This window comes from Salvia miltiorrhiza, chromosome 8 (genome assembly GCF_028751815.1).
Source record: "Salvia miltiorrhiza cultivar Shanhuang (shh) chromosome 8, IMPLAD_Smil_shh, whole genome shotgun sequence".
NCBI classification, from domain to species: Eukaryota; Viridiplantae; Streptophyta; class Magnoliopsida; order Lamiales; family Lamiaceae; genus Salvia; species Salvia miltiorrhiza.
This window is the reverse complement of record NC_080394.1, coordinates 24,525,016-24,543,886: the sequence shown is the minus strand read 5'-3', so window position 1 is coordinate 24,543,886 and position 18,871 is coordinate 24,525,016. Positions and strand designations below refer to the sequence as shown.

General features: G+C 36.6%; 1 protein-coding gene and 1 long non-coding RNA gene across 2 annotated transcripts; both read left to right on the top strand.

Annotated features, from left to right (window-relative positions):
* The first annotated feature begins 4,402 nt into the window (after positions 1-4,402).
* LOC130997172 (uncharacterized) lies at positions 4,403-5,093 on the top strand. Its single transcript, XR_009092998.1, has 3 exons — positions 4,403-4,584; positions 4,714-4,762; positions 4,873-5,093. It is a non-coding gene; the product is annotated as an uncharacterized LOC130997172 (long non-coding RNA).
* Positions 5,094-10,372: 5,279 nt separating this feature from the next.
* LOC130997171 (uncharacterized) lies at positions 10,373-17,865 on the top strand. The gene is made up of 17 exons (XM_057922426.1): positions 10,373-10,872; positions 11,208-11,344; positions 12,053-12,098; positions 12,201-12,361; positions 12,476-12,593; positions 12,675-12,757; positions 13,842-13,901; positions 14,130-14,378; positions 15,362-15,458; positions 15,964-16,014; positions 16,166-16,246; positions 16,419-16,490; positions 16,899-16,961; positions 17,036-17,188; positions 17,339-17,396; positions 17,488-17,540; positions 17,632-17,865. Exons 2-17 carry the CDS (start codon positions 11,244-11,246, stop codon positions 17,698-17,700), a joined length of 1,515 nt encoding a protein of 504 aa, XP_057778409.1. The 5' UTR covers positions 10,373-10,872; positions 11,208-11,243; the 3' UTR covers positions 17,701-17,865.
* Positions 17,866-18,871: the final 1,006 nt, after the last annotated feature.

Sequence of the window (18,871 nt, the reverse complement as noted above, 5' to 3'; positions counted from 1 at the left end):
AGGCAGTCCAATCTCCATCTTTCTATCAAAACTAAACATACTTAGGCCATTTCTTCTTGGCAATTCCCACCATTTCAGACTCTCTCTTGGCGTACAGAATCCAGCGACTGTGGTAAGAACTCAAATTGTGTTGTTACCTCATTTCGCACAAAACAGTTCAGTTAATAATCCCTCTATTTTCAAACCTTTTTCCAGCAATCAAGTAAATCAAAGCAGCCACCCATATGTGTTTCAACAACTGGAAACTCTCAAAGGTTTCATCTTTGACTCCTTACTTCTCTCATTTTATAGAAAGATGTATGAAGAATTTCAAACCGCCCAACAAGGAAAACACGCATACATACATTACATTTGCACTCTGTTCATATATGTGTATATGTTTACATTAAAGCATGTCTGTAAAAAAAATAGCAGAAATGTTTTGAAACATGTCGATAAAATTGGAGTCTTGAGCCTTGTTGTGCTTGTTCAGTTAGTGGAGGGAAGGAGAGAGTCGACGGCGGCAGCCATGGCTGCTGTCGCCGAAAGTTCTTTTGAGGGAGTTCGGGCGGCGGCGGTGGTCTTCATCGTCGTCAAGGAGGGACGATTGTGGTCAGCGGCGGTGGCTCCCCTGCTGCTGGCACGCCGTCAGTGAGTCGGGGGAGAAATAGGGAGTCAGGCGAGAGAGAGACTTCGGGGGTGGTGTGTGTCGTCGACAGCGGTAGCCTTTGATGCCGCTCGCCGGTCTGTCTCAGGGCGGCGCTCATCGCCGTTTACAGAGGAGACGTATGTGTGTGTGTGTATCAGCGTGCGTGGAGTGAGAGAGAGGTCAGAGGGAGGCCAGGGCGCGGCGGCCCTGCCGCTGTCGCTCGGCCACGGACGGAGGGAGAGAAGAGAGGAGGCTAGGGTTCAGGCGCTGCGGTAGCTCGTCGTTGTCGTCGTCGCCGGAAGGGAGGAGAATGGAGGGACTAGGGTTTCGATCAGTCGAGGGTGATCGTGAGGATGACCGGAGCGGCGCTCGTCGCCGGGGGGTGGTGGCACGCGGCCGTGAGTCCGAGAGAGAGAGAGAGGGACGAGCAGTCGAGAATTGAGAGAGAGAGGTGACTGATGATTTCGTGTGTGTGCGTGACTGATGGAGATAGGGGGAGAAGAAAGGAAGGGTGTTGGGCTAGGGCTTGAGGGTTGGGCTTTGAGTTGTGGGCCGAATTAGTTGGGCCGATTTTCCTTTGGTTTAATTTTTTCAGTTGGGCCATTGTTTTAAATAAATGTGTTGGGCCCTTATTTTATTTAAAGACTTTGGACTGCCTTCAATTAATTAAATTGGGCTGTCTTATGTTTTATTAATTGAACTATTAATTAGTTTAATTAATTTAAAGTATAATTTTCATAATAATATTAAATTATTATTATGTGCATATTTTAAGTAAATTACTTATTATATGCTAAGCATGACATGAAATTGCATTATATTTTGCAATAAGAGTATTTATGATTTAATTGGTTTTATTTATAATTCCAATTACAAAAAAAAGTCGAGTAAGAATATTGTTGGTGTTCTTAACTCAAGAGAATTGTTTTCAATTATTTATTCATTAAATTTTGAAAACCCGGCTAAGTGAATCATAGAATGTTAAGCACTACACCATGACTTAAGATTAGATTCAAGGAGACCTATTGAGAATAGACCTATTGAGCATCAGGATAACTAGCCCTGCTATTCCGATTCAGAGATGAGATATAAACGACAGGCATTGCCTAATCAGGCGGGCTTATTTTCCAAATGTATGATTGAGCTAATGAGCTTAAATGTTTCGTGAAATATAAACTGTTTATCCAATAAATATTTTTGTGCACTCTACTCTGTTTAAGGCTCGCCACAACGAATCGTTCGAGGTTCTCTTATGGCCTAACACGTTATTTGAGAATTGTGTACACTCGTTAGCTGACTTGGTGGGTTGATCTCCATCGGGCTCTAACTAAGAGGTGTTATAAGGGTGCTTGTTGGATGTGTTCCGAAGCATGGAATGTAAGGCCTGCCTGGGTAGCGTCCCGAGGTCAAAAGAAACTTGTCTGGGTTACGCCCTCAGTTCAAGTAAATGGGAGAAATAGATCCGCCAGTGGCTAGAGGTCCGAGATCACAGCGAGTAACAGAAATGTGTGTGACAACTGCGCGCAATCAAATATATATATATATATATATATGAAATGTTTTAACATGCATAGAAGTTATTTCTCTTTAAAACCTTCTATGTCATGTCAGTAAGATTGGATAAACTGCTCTTATAGATTGTGAAATGTTTTAAAAGTTGCAGCCCACTAAGTACATTAGTACTTAGCCCAAAAATACTTTCAAATGTTTTTCAGGTTAACGGCAGGTGATGACGGGGCAGAGCTGAGGCTAGAGTTCAACTCCTTATTTTGACTTCATAGCTGTAGAACTAGCCAGTATCTGTCTTCTGTTCCTTAACTTAAGACCTATTATGTTGTGATTCTAAACAATATCTTTTGTTGAGCCTAGACTATTGACTCTCAAGTATTTCGATCAGTGAATGTTGGTTATCTGAAGCATGACACTAAACTTGTGATCCTGAAGTTATTATGTTTGTGGATTGATTCGTATCACTTGAATACCTGTCTTTCTTCATCCAAAGGGGCTAAGCCCGATTGTTATCCCTTTTATTCGGATTTCACAAGGATTTTCCCTTGTTCATTTAGATGATTAGTCGTACCCCGGGTATAGTTATTGTTTCAAGAATTGGGGTGTGACATAACCCAAAAAATTAGGTATCAATTTGTGATCATTTTCTAATACTTCATATAAGTCCACATCATAAACCATCACATGACGCGAATAAATATACAAGCGAATCTAATCACTTATTTGTATAAATTCTATGTGACTTGGACATTACTTAATTATGATTTTATTGTAAAATATAACTATATTATATTACAAATAATGTTTTTCAAGTATTTCAGCTTAGGCTAAGACGTATTTAAAATAAAACTAAACGAGAGTGGATGAGAAGTACCACCCGAAGTTTAAACGTTGAAAAAAAAAGCAATCTTTGAATTCAACGTTAAATTTTCATTTCCTTCCATGAATTTCATTGACATGGAATATTTTATCTTGGAACATTTTTTTTGAAGGGTATCTTGGAACATTATTGGTTTAGAAAAAAACAAAGTGGGAGTTGCATTTGGGAGACGGATATAATTTTAATTTATTGTAGAGCAATCCGAATAAAAAGAAATAAAAGGCGAGGGTCGCGATCGCGAGGCACAGCCGCACAAGTGATGCACAAAAGGATTTTTCTAAATTTGCGAACCTTCTTAAATCCTACTCTCCTTTGAGTCTTGAAATAAGGCAAATATTTCTTCAGTTTCTTCCAGCATAAATCTCCAAGTATATATCTGAATTTGCGTATGTCTTTATTTGTGTGTTGATTTAGTTATTTGATTGAATGTGAATCGTTTAATTTGAATGTTTTCAATCCATGGAAAACCCATTTACGTTTTGCATCGAAGTAAGCGAATGAATTCTTTCTCGAGTTTCTGTAAAAACTAGTATTATACCCGTGCTACGCACGATCCAATTATTCATACGTATTTATCATATATAATAACATTAATATATAGAACTGTAAAAAGCAAAAAAAAAATAAAAAAAATGATACAAAACATACCAGTGCTTCGCACAACATATATAATAAGAGTAACATACCCGCGCTTCGCACGACATGAATATTGATACGTATTTGTGAAGTATTGTAGCGGTACTATAGAATTGTAAAAAGAAAAAAAAATGATACAAAACATAGTAGAAAGTGGTTAAACAAAACTAATCATGTACATTACATAATAAATATTATAAAGGGAAAAAAGAGAGGAAAAAATGATCCTCTAAAATTGAGAGGAGAAAGAGACAAATCAAAGTTGATGTGTTAAATAGCAGTGTCTTGTTTTAAATATTGACTATGAATGGATATAAAATATAATTAGTAGTTCTCAAAAAAGAAAATATTGTGTACGATTGAAGTAATATATATTAAAGATAATTGCATAAAACATTCTAGGAAACTTAAATATGAACTATATTATGAGTACAATTTTCATCATCATCTCCATATATATCATAATTTTCATACCTCGATGATTAGTAACTTTTGATACAGATTGACCATAACTTGTATTAATCGTTATTACATAAGACACAACAAATAAAAATGCCAACATTGGAACTTGAACAATAATTTTGGATCTGATGACGTAAACGATAATCAAGGTCTTAAAATCTTATTTTAAACATTATGTCCACTCCACAATCTCTCCTTATAAAAGAGGAATGCTAATGAAGATGATCACAACACTCTCTTTGTCAACTACGGTTATTCCCTTGCAACCATTATGTTTTTGTAGAATAACTAGTTTCCTATTCCTTACAGCTCGTCTCTTTCATTCTCGTCTTTGTGGTTTGAGTGCACTATCTTAGAATCAATGTACTCACTCTGCAGCCGCAATAGCCTGGCATGAAATGAGAAGAGCTTGGAGAGGTGATTGATCTAGTGCTTCCCCACAAAAGCCTAGGGAGCCAACGAGGCACTGGTATGTTCTTACTCGTATCTCTTCTCTTATCCTACCCCCTTTAATGAAGGCCTATTCGACAAACTGGGAACAATCCAAAACAAACTTGAGATTTTTGTAACCTCATATTGGAAATTGGTGGTCTTGTAGCTCGAACACGTTCATGGAGGGGCGTTTTGATAAACCAGTTCCTTTATCTGTAAGTTCTTCAACCATTTTTTCCCCTTTCATATTAGCCTTTTTGAGTTTGGTACCGTTGTCACAACTACTTTATACACGAACAGAAGATGGCCGAGTTCTTGGTTGCAGTGTGGGAAGAAGACTAATGCGACTCTTTATGACCAAGAAACACGTCTGCCTTTCTTGCTGCTTTCGTCTTAACTAGTGCGAGTTTTTGTTAGTCGATGATCTTGGAACTGAATCTTGCAGTTCTTGGTGTAGTAGGAGTTTCAAAAATGGATATTGGTTTTCTTGTTTGCAATTCTTTTCCAAGATTGATTGCGTTGTTGAATGCTTCTTTGACTTTTCAAAAATTATACTATGATATATATGTCTACTGAAATTTCCACGTAAATTTAAGTTAGATGATGATTTTGTTTTCTAGCACTTTTAAATTTTAAATATCGATTGGTAGGTCATATTCCATTGCAACTTGTATTTTTTGTGGGCTGCTAAAATTTCCTAAGCAATTTCTTATTGAAATTTCTTTGTGGAATTCATGGTGGGTTTTCCTTCAGAAACTTCTTGGAATTTTGCTTGGACTTTTCAGAATTATTGCATTAATTATTTGAAAAAATATGGTTACGTAATGAAACAGAGTTTGTATTCATGATAAAGTTTGAGATAATATCGTGTCAAATTTGATGTGTTGATAAAGTTTTATGTGATATTTATATTTACATATTAAGTATGTATTCGAAAGAACCAGAAAACGAAGCTAAGTATATATATCTAACTATAAGAAATGAAAAAATCATAAAATATGTAGATATTTATATTTGAGAATGACTACTACATATCACAACCGAAACAATTTGACACCATGCTATATCTAAAATGCATTTTTATTCTCCACACACTTACCTAAAGAAGAAAAGAAAAGAAAAAAAAAACAGACTTCAATTAAGAAACACAAACTCCACAAAATTTTACACACACCACACGCACAAAATACATTTCTATCTACATCGTTTTTCATTTATTTTAGTATTTTTTAAAAGATTACCCAAAAAATTAGGTATCAATTTGTGATCATTTTCTAATACTTCATATAAGTCCACATCATAAACCATCACATGACGCGAATAAATATACAAGCGAATCTAATCACTTATTTGTATAAATTCTATGTGACTTGGACATTACTTACAAATAATGTTTTTCACGTATTTCAGCTTAGGCTAAGACGTATTTAAAATAAAATTAAACGAGAGTGGATGAGAAGTACCACCCGAAGTTTAAACGTTGAAAAAAAAAAGCAATCTTTGAATTCAACGTTAAATTTTCATTTCCTTCCATGAATTTCATTGTCATGGAATATTTTATCTTGGAACATTTTTTTTGAAGGGTATCTTGGAACATTATTGGTTTAGAAAAAAAACAAAGTGGGAGTTGCATTTGGGAGACGAATATAATTTTAATTTATTGTAGAGCAATCCGAATAAAAAGAAATAAAAGGCGAGGGCCGCGACCGCGAGGCACAGCCGCACAAGTGATGCACACAAGGATTTTTCTAAATTTGCGAACCTTCTTAAATCCTACTCTCCTTTGACTCTTGAAATAAGGCAAATATTTCTTCAGTTTATTCCAGCATAAATCTCCAAGTATATATCTGAATTTGCGTATTTAGATATGCCTTTATTTGTGTGATGATTTAGTTATTTGATTGAATGTGAATCGTTTAATTTGAATGTTTTCAATCCATGGAAAACCCATTTACGTTTTGCATCGAAGTAAGCGAATTGTGGTTCTTGACAATGAATTCTTTCTCGAGTTTATGTAAAAATTGTTTCTTTCTTTTTCAGTAAAAGGATTGATTAGTAATTGGGCACTCATGTTTTTCAACTATTGAATTTCACGAAAACTACTTGTTTACATTCAGTTTCTTGAATTCAAAGATAGTTTTGGTTGATTTTTTGTTAACTTTTTTGCCCTTTAGAAACCTTGCAGAAGGATACTTTGATTTAAAGTCAAAATGGAGATCGATAAGGCCATAAGAGAAAGTGATGATACAAGGTTGAAGACAAAGTACAACAATGCCGTCTACGTAATCCAAAGAGCTCTTGCTCTTTACTCGTAAGTTCCTTTTCGTTTGTGTTTGCCCTCAGCATTGAGGTTTTGCTATGTATTAAGTTGTTTCCCAGAGAATGATTCTACTTAGACTATTGCTGAGTTGATTCATATCTTTATATTGTGAGTAGGATCTTTGTTGCCGGGCTTAAAGTTTGACATCATTTGATATTCAGTGTGCTGTGTTTGTGATAACTTAGAGGCATTGATGGTTCTTAGAATCAGTCTGTCAATGGTTGCCTTTCGGTTTTCATCTGTCAGAAGTCGTAAAAGATCTTTTGGAATTGTCAATTTTGTAAAATAGAGATTATCTCACATTTGAATTGATAAATGCTTATTGATAATTTTTAGTATAAACGATGATTTCAAATGCTTTATTGTGGTGAACTGGTGGAAATATGAGATGTAGATATTTAATCATTCTGAGCATATGACGGATGGGGATTTTGAGTCAATGGCCCACGAAGCTGACACGTGTTGGCTTTCACAGAATTTTTAGTTTTAGCATAAGGAAATCCATTTTTTGGTATGCAATTTGTGTTTGGGAAAAAATGTTATAGAAACTCGAAAGCTTGTCTTGTAGGCATGTTATAGAACCCCGCAAGCTTGTCATGTTAATTATTTATGCCAAGTATATGGCAATGGTTGTTTAGCAATGTCATTAAACGCCACCGAGAAAAATTAGACCAAACACTAAAGTGATTTTATCGACAGTGTTGAAGAGGTTGCCTTCAGCTTCAATGGTGGAAAAGATTCAACTGTAAGTTCTTACATAAATGCACAAGTTATCCCATGCCAATATCATTATATCTTTCCCAATTTGAAGAATCTAATAACGGAATATATGATTCTGTATTGGCAGGTTTTGTTGCACCTTCCTAGGGCAGACCATTATTTGCACAAGGTTGGAAAGAATCCGTCCGCTGCAGATACTGAAATAACATTTCCAATACGGACCATTTATTTTGAGAGTTCTTCGGCTTTCCCTAAAATCAACTCATTTGGTCACACCCCAATTCTTGAAGGAATAAACTATAATCGAGGTGTGACTAAAATCATAGAAATGAACAAAAAAAGAACCTTGTGAAATTCAAATAATAGGATAAAAAGTCGGGCAACACCCTTTGAGTGAAGAAAGATAGAAATCAAGTGATACTAATCAATCAACAACATTCTAAACCTTAGGATCACAAGTTTGGTTTCATGCTTCTGATAACCAACGTTAAATAGCATAAAGCTAGAAGTTGAGAGTCTAAGCTCGATAAGAAACATAATTCAGAATTTAACATAAAAGTCTTAAGTTGGAGAAACAAAAGACAAATAAGAGCTAGTGCAACAACGGAAGACAAAATACGGAGTTGAACCCTAGCCTCAGCTCTGCCCCGTCAGCACCGACCAATCAACCTGAAAACATTTGAAAGTATTTTTGGGCTAAGTACTAATGCACTTAGTGGGCTAGGATTTTTATAAACATTTCATAATCATAAGAGCAGTTTATCCAATTATACTTGACATGACTTAGAAGGTTTTAAATTGAAATAACTTCTAAGCATGTTAAAACATTTTATTATATTGCGCGCAATTATCACACTCCCTTTCCGTCACTCGTTGTGATCCCGGACCTTTTAGCCACCGACAGATCCATTACTCCTGCTTACTTGAACTAAGGGCGTAACCCAGCCAAGTTCCCATTTGGGACCCAATGCTCCGGAACACATCCCGTCGAGCACCCTTATAACGCCTCATACATGATTAGTGCCCGAATGGAGATCAACCCACTGAGTCAGCTAATAGGTGTACACAATTCTCAAATAACGTTTTAGGTCAAGAGAGAACCTCGATCGATTAACTTATGCGAGCCTTAAACAGAGCAGAGTGCACAAAAATATTTTATCGGATAAACAGTTTTCATTTCATTGAAATATTTAAGCTCAATAGCTATATCATACATTTGGAAAATAATCCCACCTGATTAGGCAATGCCTGTCGTTTAATCTTAACTTTGAATCGGAATAGCAGCGCTAGTCCTCACGATCCACAAAACCTACAAGAAATCTATAATCTTAATAGGTCGCCTGAATCTAATCTTAAGTCATGGTGAAGTGCTTATCATCCTATGATTCACTTAACCGGGTTTTCAAAATTTAATAAATAAATAATTAAAAACTAAATTCTTGAGTCAAGGACACCAACAATATCCTTACTCGATCTTTCTTAAATAATTGAATTAATAATAAAGACAATTTAATCATAAATAATTTTATGCAAAATTTTCGATGCAAATCTCTTTCATGCTTTAAAACATATAATCAATAATCACACTTAATACATATGCACATGATAATATTATTATTATGCAGTTCATACCTAGAAATAATTAATCAAACTTAACGTAAAATCTAATTAATAAATAAAAGGCAGCCCAACAGTAAATTATACAAAATAAGCAACTCAATCATTAATATATGTGAGGCCCAACTATTAAATAAAATCTGGGGTAATTTTATACATAGCCCCCATTTTACTCATCATAACCCCTTATTTAAAATAATAATAAAAATAGTTATAAATTTACTATTTTATCCTCAATTACATAGCCCTCTAAATTAGGAAAAATTAATTTCATAATCAAATTAGAATTTTCAAGCTTTGCTATAGCCCCCCAGAACCCCACCCACACAACTCAAAACCAATTCTTCATCTATCTCATTTCTCCTTCGCTCGTCTCCAGGTTACATGCCATCTACTTTTCTTTTTTTGTTGCATGATCTCCTTTGTATATTAATTTGCTTATTTTCAAGTGGGTTTCTGTTTATAAGAAATTGAGTGTAAAATGATTCCTTCTTGACATTTTTCTTTAGAAGGTTGGAACCTGCAACAAGACTCCATCTTTGCTCTTGAAAATTTGGTTTAAGGGAATACTTAATTCACTCTTGGGGAGATACCCAAAATCATTGTTGGCAGAAACGGTCTTATTTTCCCAGTGCAAAACAGAGCAGACAATTTTCCGGTGCAAAAGAGAGACCTACTTCGCTCTCCTCTTATTTGCTCCGCAGTTGTGGTTTGTGTTCTTCCCCTTGTTCTTGAAAGTCATTAGAGAAGTCGAGCAGTTCACTAACAAATAAGTCATCGTCGGTGACGGCGTGAGAGCCGCCGTTAAATACCACCAGGAAGTCATCGTTGCCGTTATACAAAAAAATCCCTTTACATGAAATCATATAGCCAAAAAGGAAAAAGAGATGGCAATGGAGATAAGGTGAAGGAGGCGAGATGAAGACATAAATTAAATTTGATTTGGAGTCATCTCGAAGAAAAATTTGATTTGAAATTTAATTTCATATATTAAGATAATTATTTTTAATTTGAAGTTATAAATTATAGAATAAAATAGTAAATTTATAATTATTTTTTATTATTTTTTTAAATAAAAGCTATTGCGAGTAAAATGGGGGCTATGAAGATAATCACCCTAAAATCTGCAGCCAAGTCTTTACAAGCCCAACTGAAATTAAAACAATGCCCCAAATCAATTTGTTCTTCTTCTTTAAAACACAAGCGCACACACACAAAATCACACACAACTCACACATCACACGCCTCCCTGCTGCCCTCTCCCTTCTCCGGCGGTGGAAGCCGCCGCCGGCCACGCCGCTGCCCCCTGACGCCCTCGCTCTCTCTCTTCTTCTCCCTCTCTCTCGTCTCTCACACGACAGCACACACAATCAGGCGCCCTCTCTTCCCCCAACCTTAGATCCCCAATCCCAGCCACCGCCCCTTCAAATCTCCGGCGACTGCACAACCATAGGCTGCCGCCGCCGAGCTCCAGATCCCCCTGATTTCAGGCACTCTAATCGCGGCCCTTGGCCTCGATTCCCGACGAGCAGCAGCTAATTGCCGCCGTCGTCGCCACCCTGCCTCCCTCCATCTCCCTATTTCTCCTTCTCCCTCTGTAAAACCCAAGATCCCCAATCTCCACCACGGCCTACAACAGCAGCTCGAAGCCACAGCATAAATCTCCAAGTATATATCTGAATTTGCGTATTTAGATATGCCTTTATTTGTGTGTTGATTTAGTTATTTGATTGAATGTGAATCGTTTAATTTGAATGTTTTCAATCCATGGAAAACCTATTTACGTTTTGCATCGAAGTAATCGAATTGTGGTTCTTGACAATGAATTCTTTCTCGAGTTTCTGTAAAAATTGTTTCTTTCTTTTTCAGTAAAAGGATTGATTAGTAATTGGGCACTTATGTTTTTCAACTATTGAATTTCACGAAAACTACTTGTTTACATTCAGTTTCTTGAATTCAAAGATAGTTTTGGTTGATTTTTTGTTAACTTTTTTGCCCTTTAGGAACCTTGCAGAAGGATAATTTGATTTAAAGTCAAAATGGAGATCGATAAGGCCATAAGAGAAAGTGATGATACAAGGTTGAAGACAAAGTACAACAATGCCATCTACGTAATCCAAAGAGCTCTTGCTCTTTACTCGTAAGTTCCTTTTCGTTTGTGTTTGCCCTCAGCATTGAGGTATTGCTATGTATTAAGTTGTTTCCCAGAGAAGGATTCTGCTTAGACTATTGCTGAGTTGATTCATATCTTTATATTGTGAGTGGGATCTTTGTTGCCGGGCTTAAAGTTTGACATCATTTGATATTCAGTGTGCTGTGTTTGTGATAACTTAGAGGCATTGATGGTTCTTAGAATCAGTCTGTCAATGGTTGCCTTTCGGTTTTCATCTGTCAGAAGTCGTAAAAGATCTTTTGGAATGGTCAATTTTGTAAAATAGAGATTATCTCACATTTGAATTGATAAATGCTTATTGTTAATTTTTAGTATAAACAATGATTTCAAATGCTTTATTGTGGTGAACTGGTGGAAATATGAGATGTAGATATTTAATCATTCTGAGCATATGCCGGATGGGGATTTTGAGTCAATGGCCCACGAAGCTGACACGTGTTGGCTTTCACAGAATTTTTAGTTTTAGCATAAGGAAATCCATTTTTTGGTATGCAATTTGTGTTTGGGAAAAAATGTTATAGAAACTCGAAAGCTTGTCTTGTAGGCATGTTATAGAACCCCGCAAGCTTGTCATGTTAATTATTTATGCCAAGTATATGGCAATGGTTGTTTAGCAATGTCATCAAACGCCACCGAGAAAAATTAGACCAAACACTAAAGTGATTTTATCGACAGTGTTGAAGAGGTTGCCTTCAGCTTCAATGGTGGAAAAGATTCAACTGTAAGTTCTTACATAAATGCACAAGTTCTCCCATGCCAATATCATTATATCTTTCCCAATTTGAAGAATCTAATAACGGAATATATGATTCTGTATTGGCAGGTTTTGTTGCACCTTCTTAGGGCAGGCCATTATTTGCACAAGGTTGGAAAGAATCCGTCTGCTGCAGATACTGAAATAACATTTCCAATACGGACCATTTATTTTGAGAGTTCTTCGGCTTTCCCTGAAATCAACTCATTCACTTATGACATAGCATCTATGTATGTGAATATAACTTCCTTTGCCCCATACAATTTCTTTTTACCCTTTTTATCTGATCTTTCATTTTGTAGTTATTATGATTGACTATTGATATGTTATTTACAATTTGGCAGTTATAACTTGCAGATGGACATCATTCGCCTAGATTTCAAGTCAGGCTTGGAGGGCCTTTTAAAAGCACATCCTATTAGAGCTATTTTTCTAGGTGTTCGAATTGGTGATCCAACTGCTGTATGTTAACAGCTTCTTGATCTTGGGTTTTTTTTAGCATAATAAGTTAGTACGACTTAGAAAATGGTTTTTAATCTTCAGGTTGGGCAAGAGCAATTCTCGCCGAGTTCACCTGGATGGCCGCCTTTCATGAGAGTGAATCCCATCTTGGATTGGTCATACAGGTTAGTTCAGTGGATCAAAGTTGTGTGTGCATTTTTTTCTACATTCTCATATACATCTCTTTCCTGAGTAATTGGACTTCCGCATTTTTGTGGTGTGTTATAGCAAGATTTTATTCCTTATTTTACTACTTACTCTGGAGTGTGGGATGATGAAATCTGATATGGGTATGGATCAGTAGTATCTTTATTGAGGGAATTCGTAATTTCATATGTTATAAATGGCAAATACCTTTTTCGGTTGAGGTTGGTTAAATATTAAGGAAGTAGAAGAATTATGGGGTCCAGATTTCTCCAAATCTATACTCATTCTATTTTTATTTTTATTTTTATATTTGAAACTAAAGCGACGAATTAATCTAGTTCTTAATCTATTTCCCTTCAAATACCCCCAAAATTCACATCTCTTTTTTTTTTTTTAATTTTATAATACTTCGGGAGCTAATGAAACTATTTTGGTAAAATTTAATTGTCTCAATTCGCAGGGGATGTATATTAGTGTTTGGAGCTTGGTCTGACTCCCACTAGCCAAACTGATATACGTTTGCGAATGTAAAGCATGAACTCATTCAATAGAGTGAGGAGAGGCGAAAGATTTTGTTCTCCTGGCTAAAGAGATAGTCTAATGATACTCCCTCCGTTGACAACAAAAATTGTCATATTGTGGACGGCACGAGTTTTAATAAAATGTGAGTGAAGTTGTTAGTAGAGTAAGCGTCCCGCTTTAAATGTCAGTGGAGTTGTGTTGACCCTACTACTATAAATGGAAGTGGCAAAAATTTGTGGACAAACCAAAAAGGAAATTGTGGCAAATTTTTCGTGGATGGAGGAGGGAGTATCATGGATAGTCTATTTATATCATGTCGGAACACTTTATTTTATAAAGCAAATTCTACTCCTTTTTTATTTTTATAAAGCTAGACGGCTTGAGAATTTTTATTAACTTTTTACATTGAGCAATGATGATTGGCTCTTTGAAACTTGAACATTGTTGAAATAGCTGAAGCAATTCTAGGATTTTGGTTTTTTAGAATGGATTGTCTTTCTGCATTAATATGAGGTCTTACCTTTTAATGTTTCATGGCAGAGACGTTTGGGCCTTTCTCTTGACTTGCAAGGTTCAATACTGCAGCTTATATGATCAAGGGTAAATCTTTACTCCATGCTTCAAAATTTCTTCCGATAAAAATGTTAAAATTTATAGCATGTACTTAATGCTATTTTGCTTGTATTTATGCACAAAACATGTTTATGTTTCCTATACATATATGCAGGCAACAAATTTGTTGCCCCCCGTTCTTTCTTTTCCTTTATGTGAAGCTTGTTTTCCTTGTTTGGTACTCAGTCATTCTATTATTGTAATTTGTTTCTGCAGTTACACTTCAATTGGTAGCATTCACGATACAGTTCCTAATGCACTATTGTGCCATAGCAAGACAAAAGGTAACGAACAGAATTACAAACCTGCATATCTGCTTTCCGACGGAAGATTGGAAAGAGCAGGGAGGGTTAAAAAGGGCACTTTTAAGCCATCACCTGCTGCTAGTAATGGCTTTAAGCATGATGACTCACATTTGAAAAGAAATTTTACCGCCTCGGTTATTGCTGTGGGAGATGAAATTCTGTAAGTTCTTTTGTTTGTGATTGTTCTATTGCAAAAATATGATTTACTAGATCTTTTCTCCATGTTCTTTGATGCCCTTATTATGTGGTTGTTATAACTTATAAATGAGGTTGGCTGTCAAGCAGTGGCGGATCCAGAAAAAGGGGGGGGGGGGTGCAAGGGGGATCCCCGGGCCAAATTTTTTTGCGCAGTCAATGCAATTCGTTTTTTGGGTCCAGGTGGAATCCTAATGTGCTGCTTAGGATTAGGGCTCAGTCACTTGCTATCATAAATAGTTGTTCTTCCATTGGTTCAACAACAGGACATTGAAAGCATGAGAAGAGCCACCTCTATGCGTTTTTAAAATAAATGTTCCAATCTTCTACAAAAACTAATTTTCATTATTAATAGTTCACAATCTTATTTCAACTAGAGGATTGACTCAAACTCACCATTGAAAATTAACTAATAGTGGGAAAGGGGACAAAATAACACAAATGTAGCACACTAATTAACAAATCACTGCAAAATGTTAAGCAATTAGCATGAATGCTACAAACTCATAAAATAAAGACAAATTCTTCTATAAAAAATGCTTGTATTGAAAACTAGGAACTGACTTTCTTGCTAACTTCGATTATTAAAAGAATGTGTTATGTTCTTTCTCTCTCTCTCTCATATCTTATTTCTTAAAAAAAAACAAAAAAACCTACTGGATCCGCCCCTGCTGTCAAGCATTGCTGTGTTTGGAATTCAATCTTTTTCATTCCAATGTCTCAGTTGTCTTGTTTGGTCATATCTGATAGAGGTATCAGTTTTTTTATAATTAGAAACGACCTATTTGCGTCTTGACACGACAAACTTGCATCTAATGGAAGAGGGTTGCAGTTAGATTCCCTATCCGGAAATAGTGGTCTACATAAATATAGTGTCTATAATTTTACTGCAGCTGCCACAAGTGACTTCTTGCTAAGTGAGAATTTTCTGTTGGCTTCATAGCTCAGGTTTGGCACTGTCGAGGATCGGATGAGGTTCATACTGTGTAGAAAGCTCCACTCTGTTGGGTGGGCTGTTTCACATATTTCTGTTACCCGAAATGATGTAAGTATTTTGAGAAATACTGAATTTATATATATCCTTATGTTGTTTCTCAATAAAGTATGGAGTACAGAAGGAGTTTATATAGTTACAACGTACATTGTTGGCATGGATCTCTTAATCATTTTTGTATGTTCGGATGGCTCATCCATGCAACTTGACTCAGTATCTACTCATTTCTATCATTCGATTAGATTGGCTGCTTGATTTTTGAATTTTTATAAGCATCGTCATCATCATGATGTCTCTGAGCCATCAGGTGGATTTCCTTGCTGTAAAAGAATCGGAAATCCTCTATGTTTTCAGTAATCTGACCGAATCACCTGTTTTTGTTCATGTTTTTGGGGAAACAGTATTCTAAGCTTTCTATTGCATTTATATCATGTGGTTGAGACTTATCAAGTATGCTTTAGGCTTTTAGCCTTTGGGGGAGGAACTGCTGTGTAGCTTTTAAGTCTTTGCCTATATCATGTGTTTAATCCTCCCTTTCGTTGGCTTATCTTTCCAGATTGATTCTGTAGCAGATGAAGTTGAGCGGCTAAAGTCGACAAGTGATATGGTAAACTTTTTGCACTAAAAGTCAGCTTTTATGGTTTTTGTTGTGTGTGTATACAAGAATGAGAGGTGGCTGTCACCGACTTTTGGCATGGGAGCTTATAGATTAGAATTTCACCTCGATATGGCCATGATACTCGAAACTATCGCTGCAGGTTTTCATATATGGAGGGGTCGGCCCACTGCCCTCAGATCTCACTGTAGCTGGTGTTGCTAAAGCATTCAGTGTCCGGATGGTATATCTTGTTATCAATAATTTATCTCTGCTTTTACGTATGATTTGATAGTTGTGGCACTAAATGCCGAAGAAACTTCGCGACTCTTTTGCTTGTGTTGCAAATTTATCGAGCTGTACATCCCAGTGTTACTGCATTTACTTGACACTACTATTTTCTCCCCCCCTTGAAGGCCCCTGACGAAGAATTTGAAGAATATTTGAGGCATATACTAGGTGAAAGGTGCAAGGGAGATAGGAACGAGGTAACATAGTGTATATTTTCTTACTGTTTTGTTATACTATGCTGAAGCTGCATCTTGAAACACCATGAGAAGTGATCAGCAAAAATCAGAAGAAATGTTTATGCAACGAAGTATTCTTTTGTTTTAAAACACGATTTTATGCTGAGGTGGAATTTCGCAGCTGGCAGCGGCACTTGGTTCAAATTGTTCTGTTTTTATTTTCTTTTAATATGCTGCTGGTCTGCAGTAAAATGTTTCTTTGATGTTATTTTGTTTTTCAATTACATAATAATGCCTGGATATTATTCTTCAAATAGTATAATCATATGTGAAAATCAAATTTGGTAAAAGTGGTGGCAGTTGGTGTTGAGAAAGGGGTAATTATTTATAAAGACTATAGTTATTAACTTTCCCGTTTTACCCTTTCAGATGGCACAGTTGCCCGAAGGCATCACCGAGCTGCTGCATCACGAGAAACTGAGAGTCCCTTTGGTAAGTTTAAAATGTAATTTCCTCATCTAGTACAATATATATATTTTATAAACTTCTCCATTTTCGCCTCGTAGATTAAGTGCCAAAATGTGATAATTCTTACTGCGACGAATGCCTCTGAGCTGGAAAATGAGTGGGATTGCTTGATCGAGCTGATGCCATCTGACGGACTTCTAGTAATCACCGAACCATTTGTTTCAAAGAAACTGGCAACAACACTTTCCGATGTAAGTCTTTTTCCATCGTCTCCTTTCGTCTTCTATCCTTATTGAGCTAGAATCGATCTCACATAAGAGCTGAACGCATATAAATACGAAGATGCATCATATGGTTTCGTTTCTTCTTGGAAATGTAATTTTCAATCATCTATAATGCAGTTAGATGCTGCTCAGCCTCTGTCTGAAATCTGCTGTAAATTTCCTGACCTCCACATTGGTAAGAACACTTTTCTTTCATCAAAAACCATACTTTCATCGATCATTTCAGCGTTCGTAGTTTCCTAATCCGGTTTTCTTGGGACGTGAAGGGGCGTATCGCGAATCAAGAGGAGGCTCTTTGATCATAACAGTCAAAGGAAAGGTACATCAATCTTTACCTTATTTTCTTTTTTGATGATATTTGACTTGTTTTGAGATTGATTTTTGAAGAATTTATTGAACTTGGTTTATAGGATATATCAAGAATTTCAACAGCTGCTGATGCATTATGCAACAAGTTTGGTTGTAAGGAAATTGAATGACTTCCAAATGTTGTGGAGAATTACACTTTCCTCCCCTGGAGTTTCAGAATTATGAAAATCCTCCCCACATTTGACATCTGCTGTATTCTGTTGACCTTGGCATCTAAGGATTTGCTTTTGATATCTGGATTTATTGTAATTTAATCAAGTCTTTTACTCTCTAAACTATACTCCCTTCGTCCCTGAAAATTATGATCTTATTATTATATTGATGTCCCTGAAAATTCCTGAAAATTGTAATATTTTCTTATTTAAAAATGATCCCACAAATTTTTCCTCACTATTTATAAAAAGATGTTGGACTTAATTTTCACTCAAACACAATTACCATATTTTTTTTCAAATTCGCGCCGTCTCTATCTGGTCATAATTTCAAGGATTCTAGTAAAATTAAACTTCTAATAAAACTATTAATATTCATTTGTATTGTATTTTTATAGAATAAAAAATATATTAATCTATGTGGATGAAAAGTTCTAATGGGAATACTACTATTTAAATAAGGGGTAATTACTTGTAAATTCATAATGTTTACACGGAATTGGTTTTTGCTCCTATTTTGAAAAATCTAGCTCTAAAATGCATACCCTTTCATTTTGTCTCGCTTTTGTCCGGTCACTGATTTTTTCTTATGGCAGCGTCGAAAATTACACGGTGGCAACCGAAAATTGACACCTAAGCATTTTATTGACACGTGAAAAAAAAATAATAAAAAAATAATAAAATCTACATCATCATCTTCGCCCCCCCCCTCCCCACCCGCCGCCGCCGGCGACGGTGCTCGCTGCCCCCCTCCCCCTTCCCACCTCGCCGCCCCCCTGTTCAGTCGAGCCCAAGAGAACCGGCGAGCTCGTGCTGGCTCTGATCTCACCCGCCTGAAATTCCCGACTCCCTCTTTCTCTCTCTGGTCTCTCCCGCCGCCAACCATCGCCTGAAATTCCCGCCATCAAGTCGTGCCCTAGATCCCTTTTCTCCATCGCGGTCTCCTTCCCCACCTTGCTTAGTTTCCCTTGCCGCCACCACCACCGACACCACACACACACACGACCGGAAATCGAAGGGAGAGGCAGAAATGGAAAGGAGGCGGTGCAAAGATTTGGGGTGGATGGCTGACGGGGTCTGCGAAGGGAGAGGGGAAGGGGCGACGGGGTTTGGGGGAGGAAGAGGGCCG

Coding starts and splice junctions, on each gene's coding strand:
- LOC130997171 (XM_057922426.1), top strand. CDS start 11,244: ATGGAGATCGATAAGGCCATAAGAGAAAGTGATGATACAAGGTTGAAG. Junction 14,379..15,361: donor GCTGTGGGAGATGAAATTCT/GTAAGTTCTTTT, acceptor TTCATAGCTCAG/GTTTGGCACTGTCGAGGATC. Junction 16,962..17,035: donor AGAAACTGAGAGTCCCTTTG/GTAAGTTTAAAA, acceptor TTCGCCTCGTAG/ATTAAGTGCCAAAATGTGAT.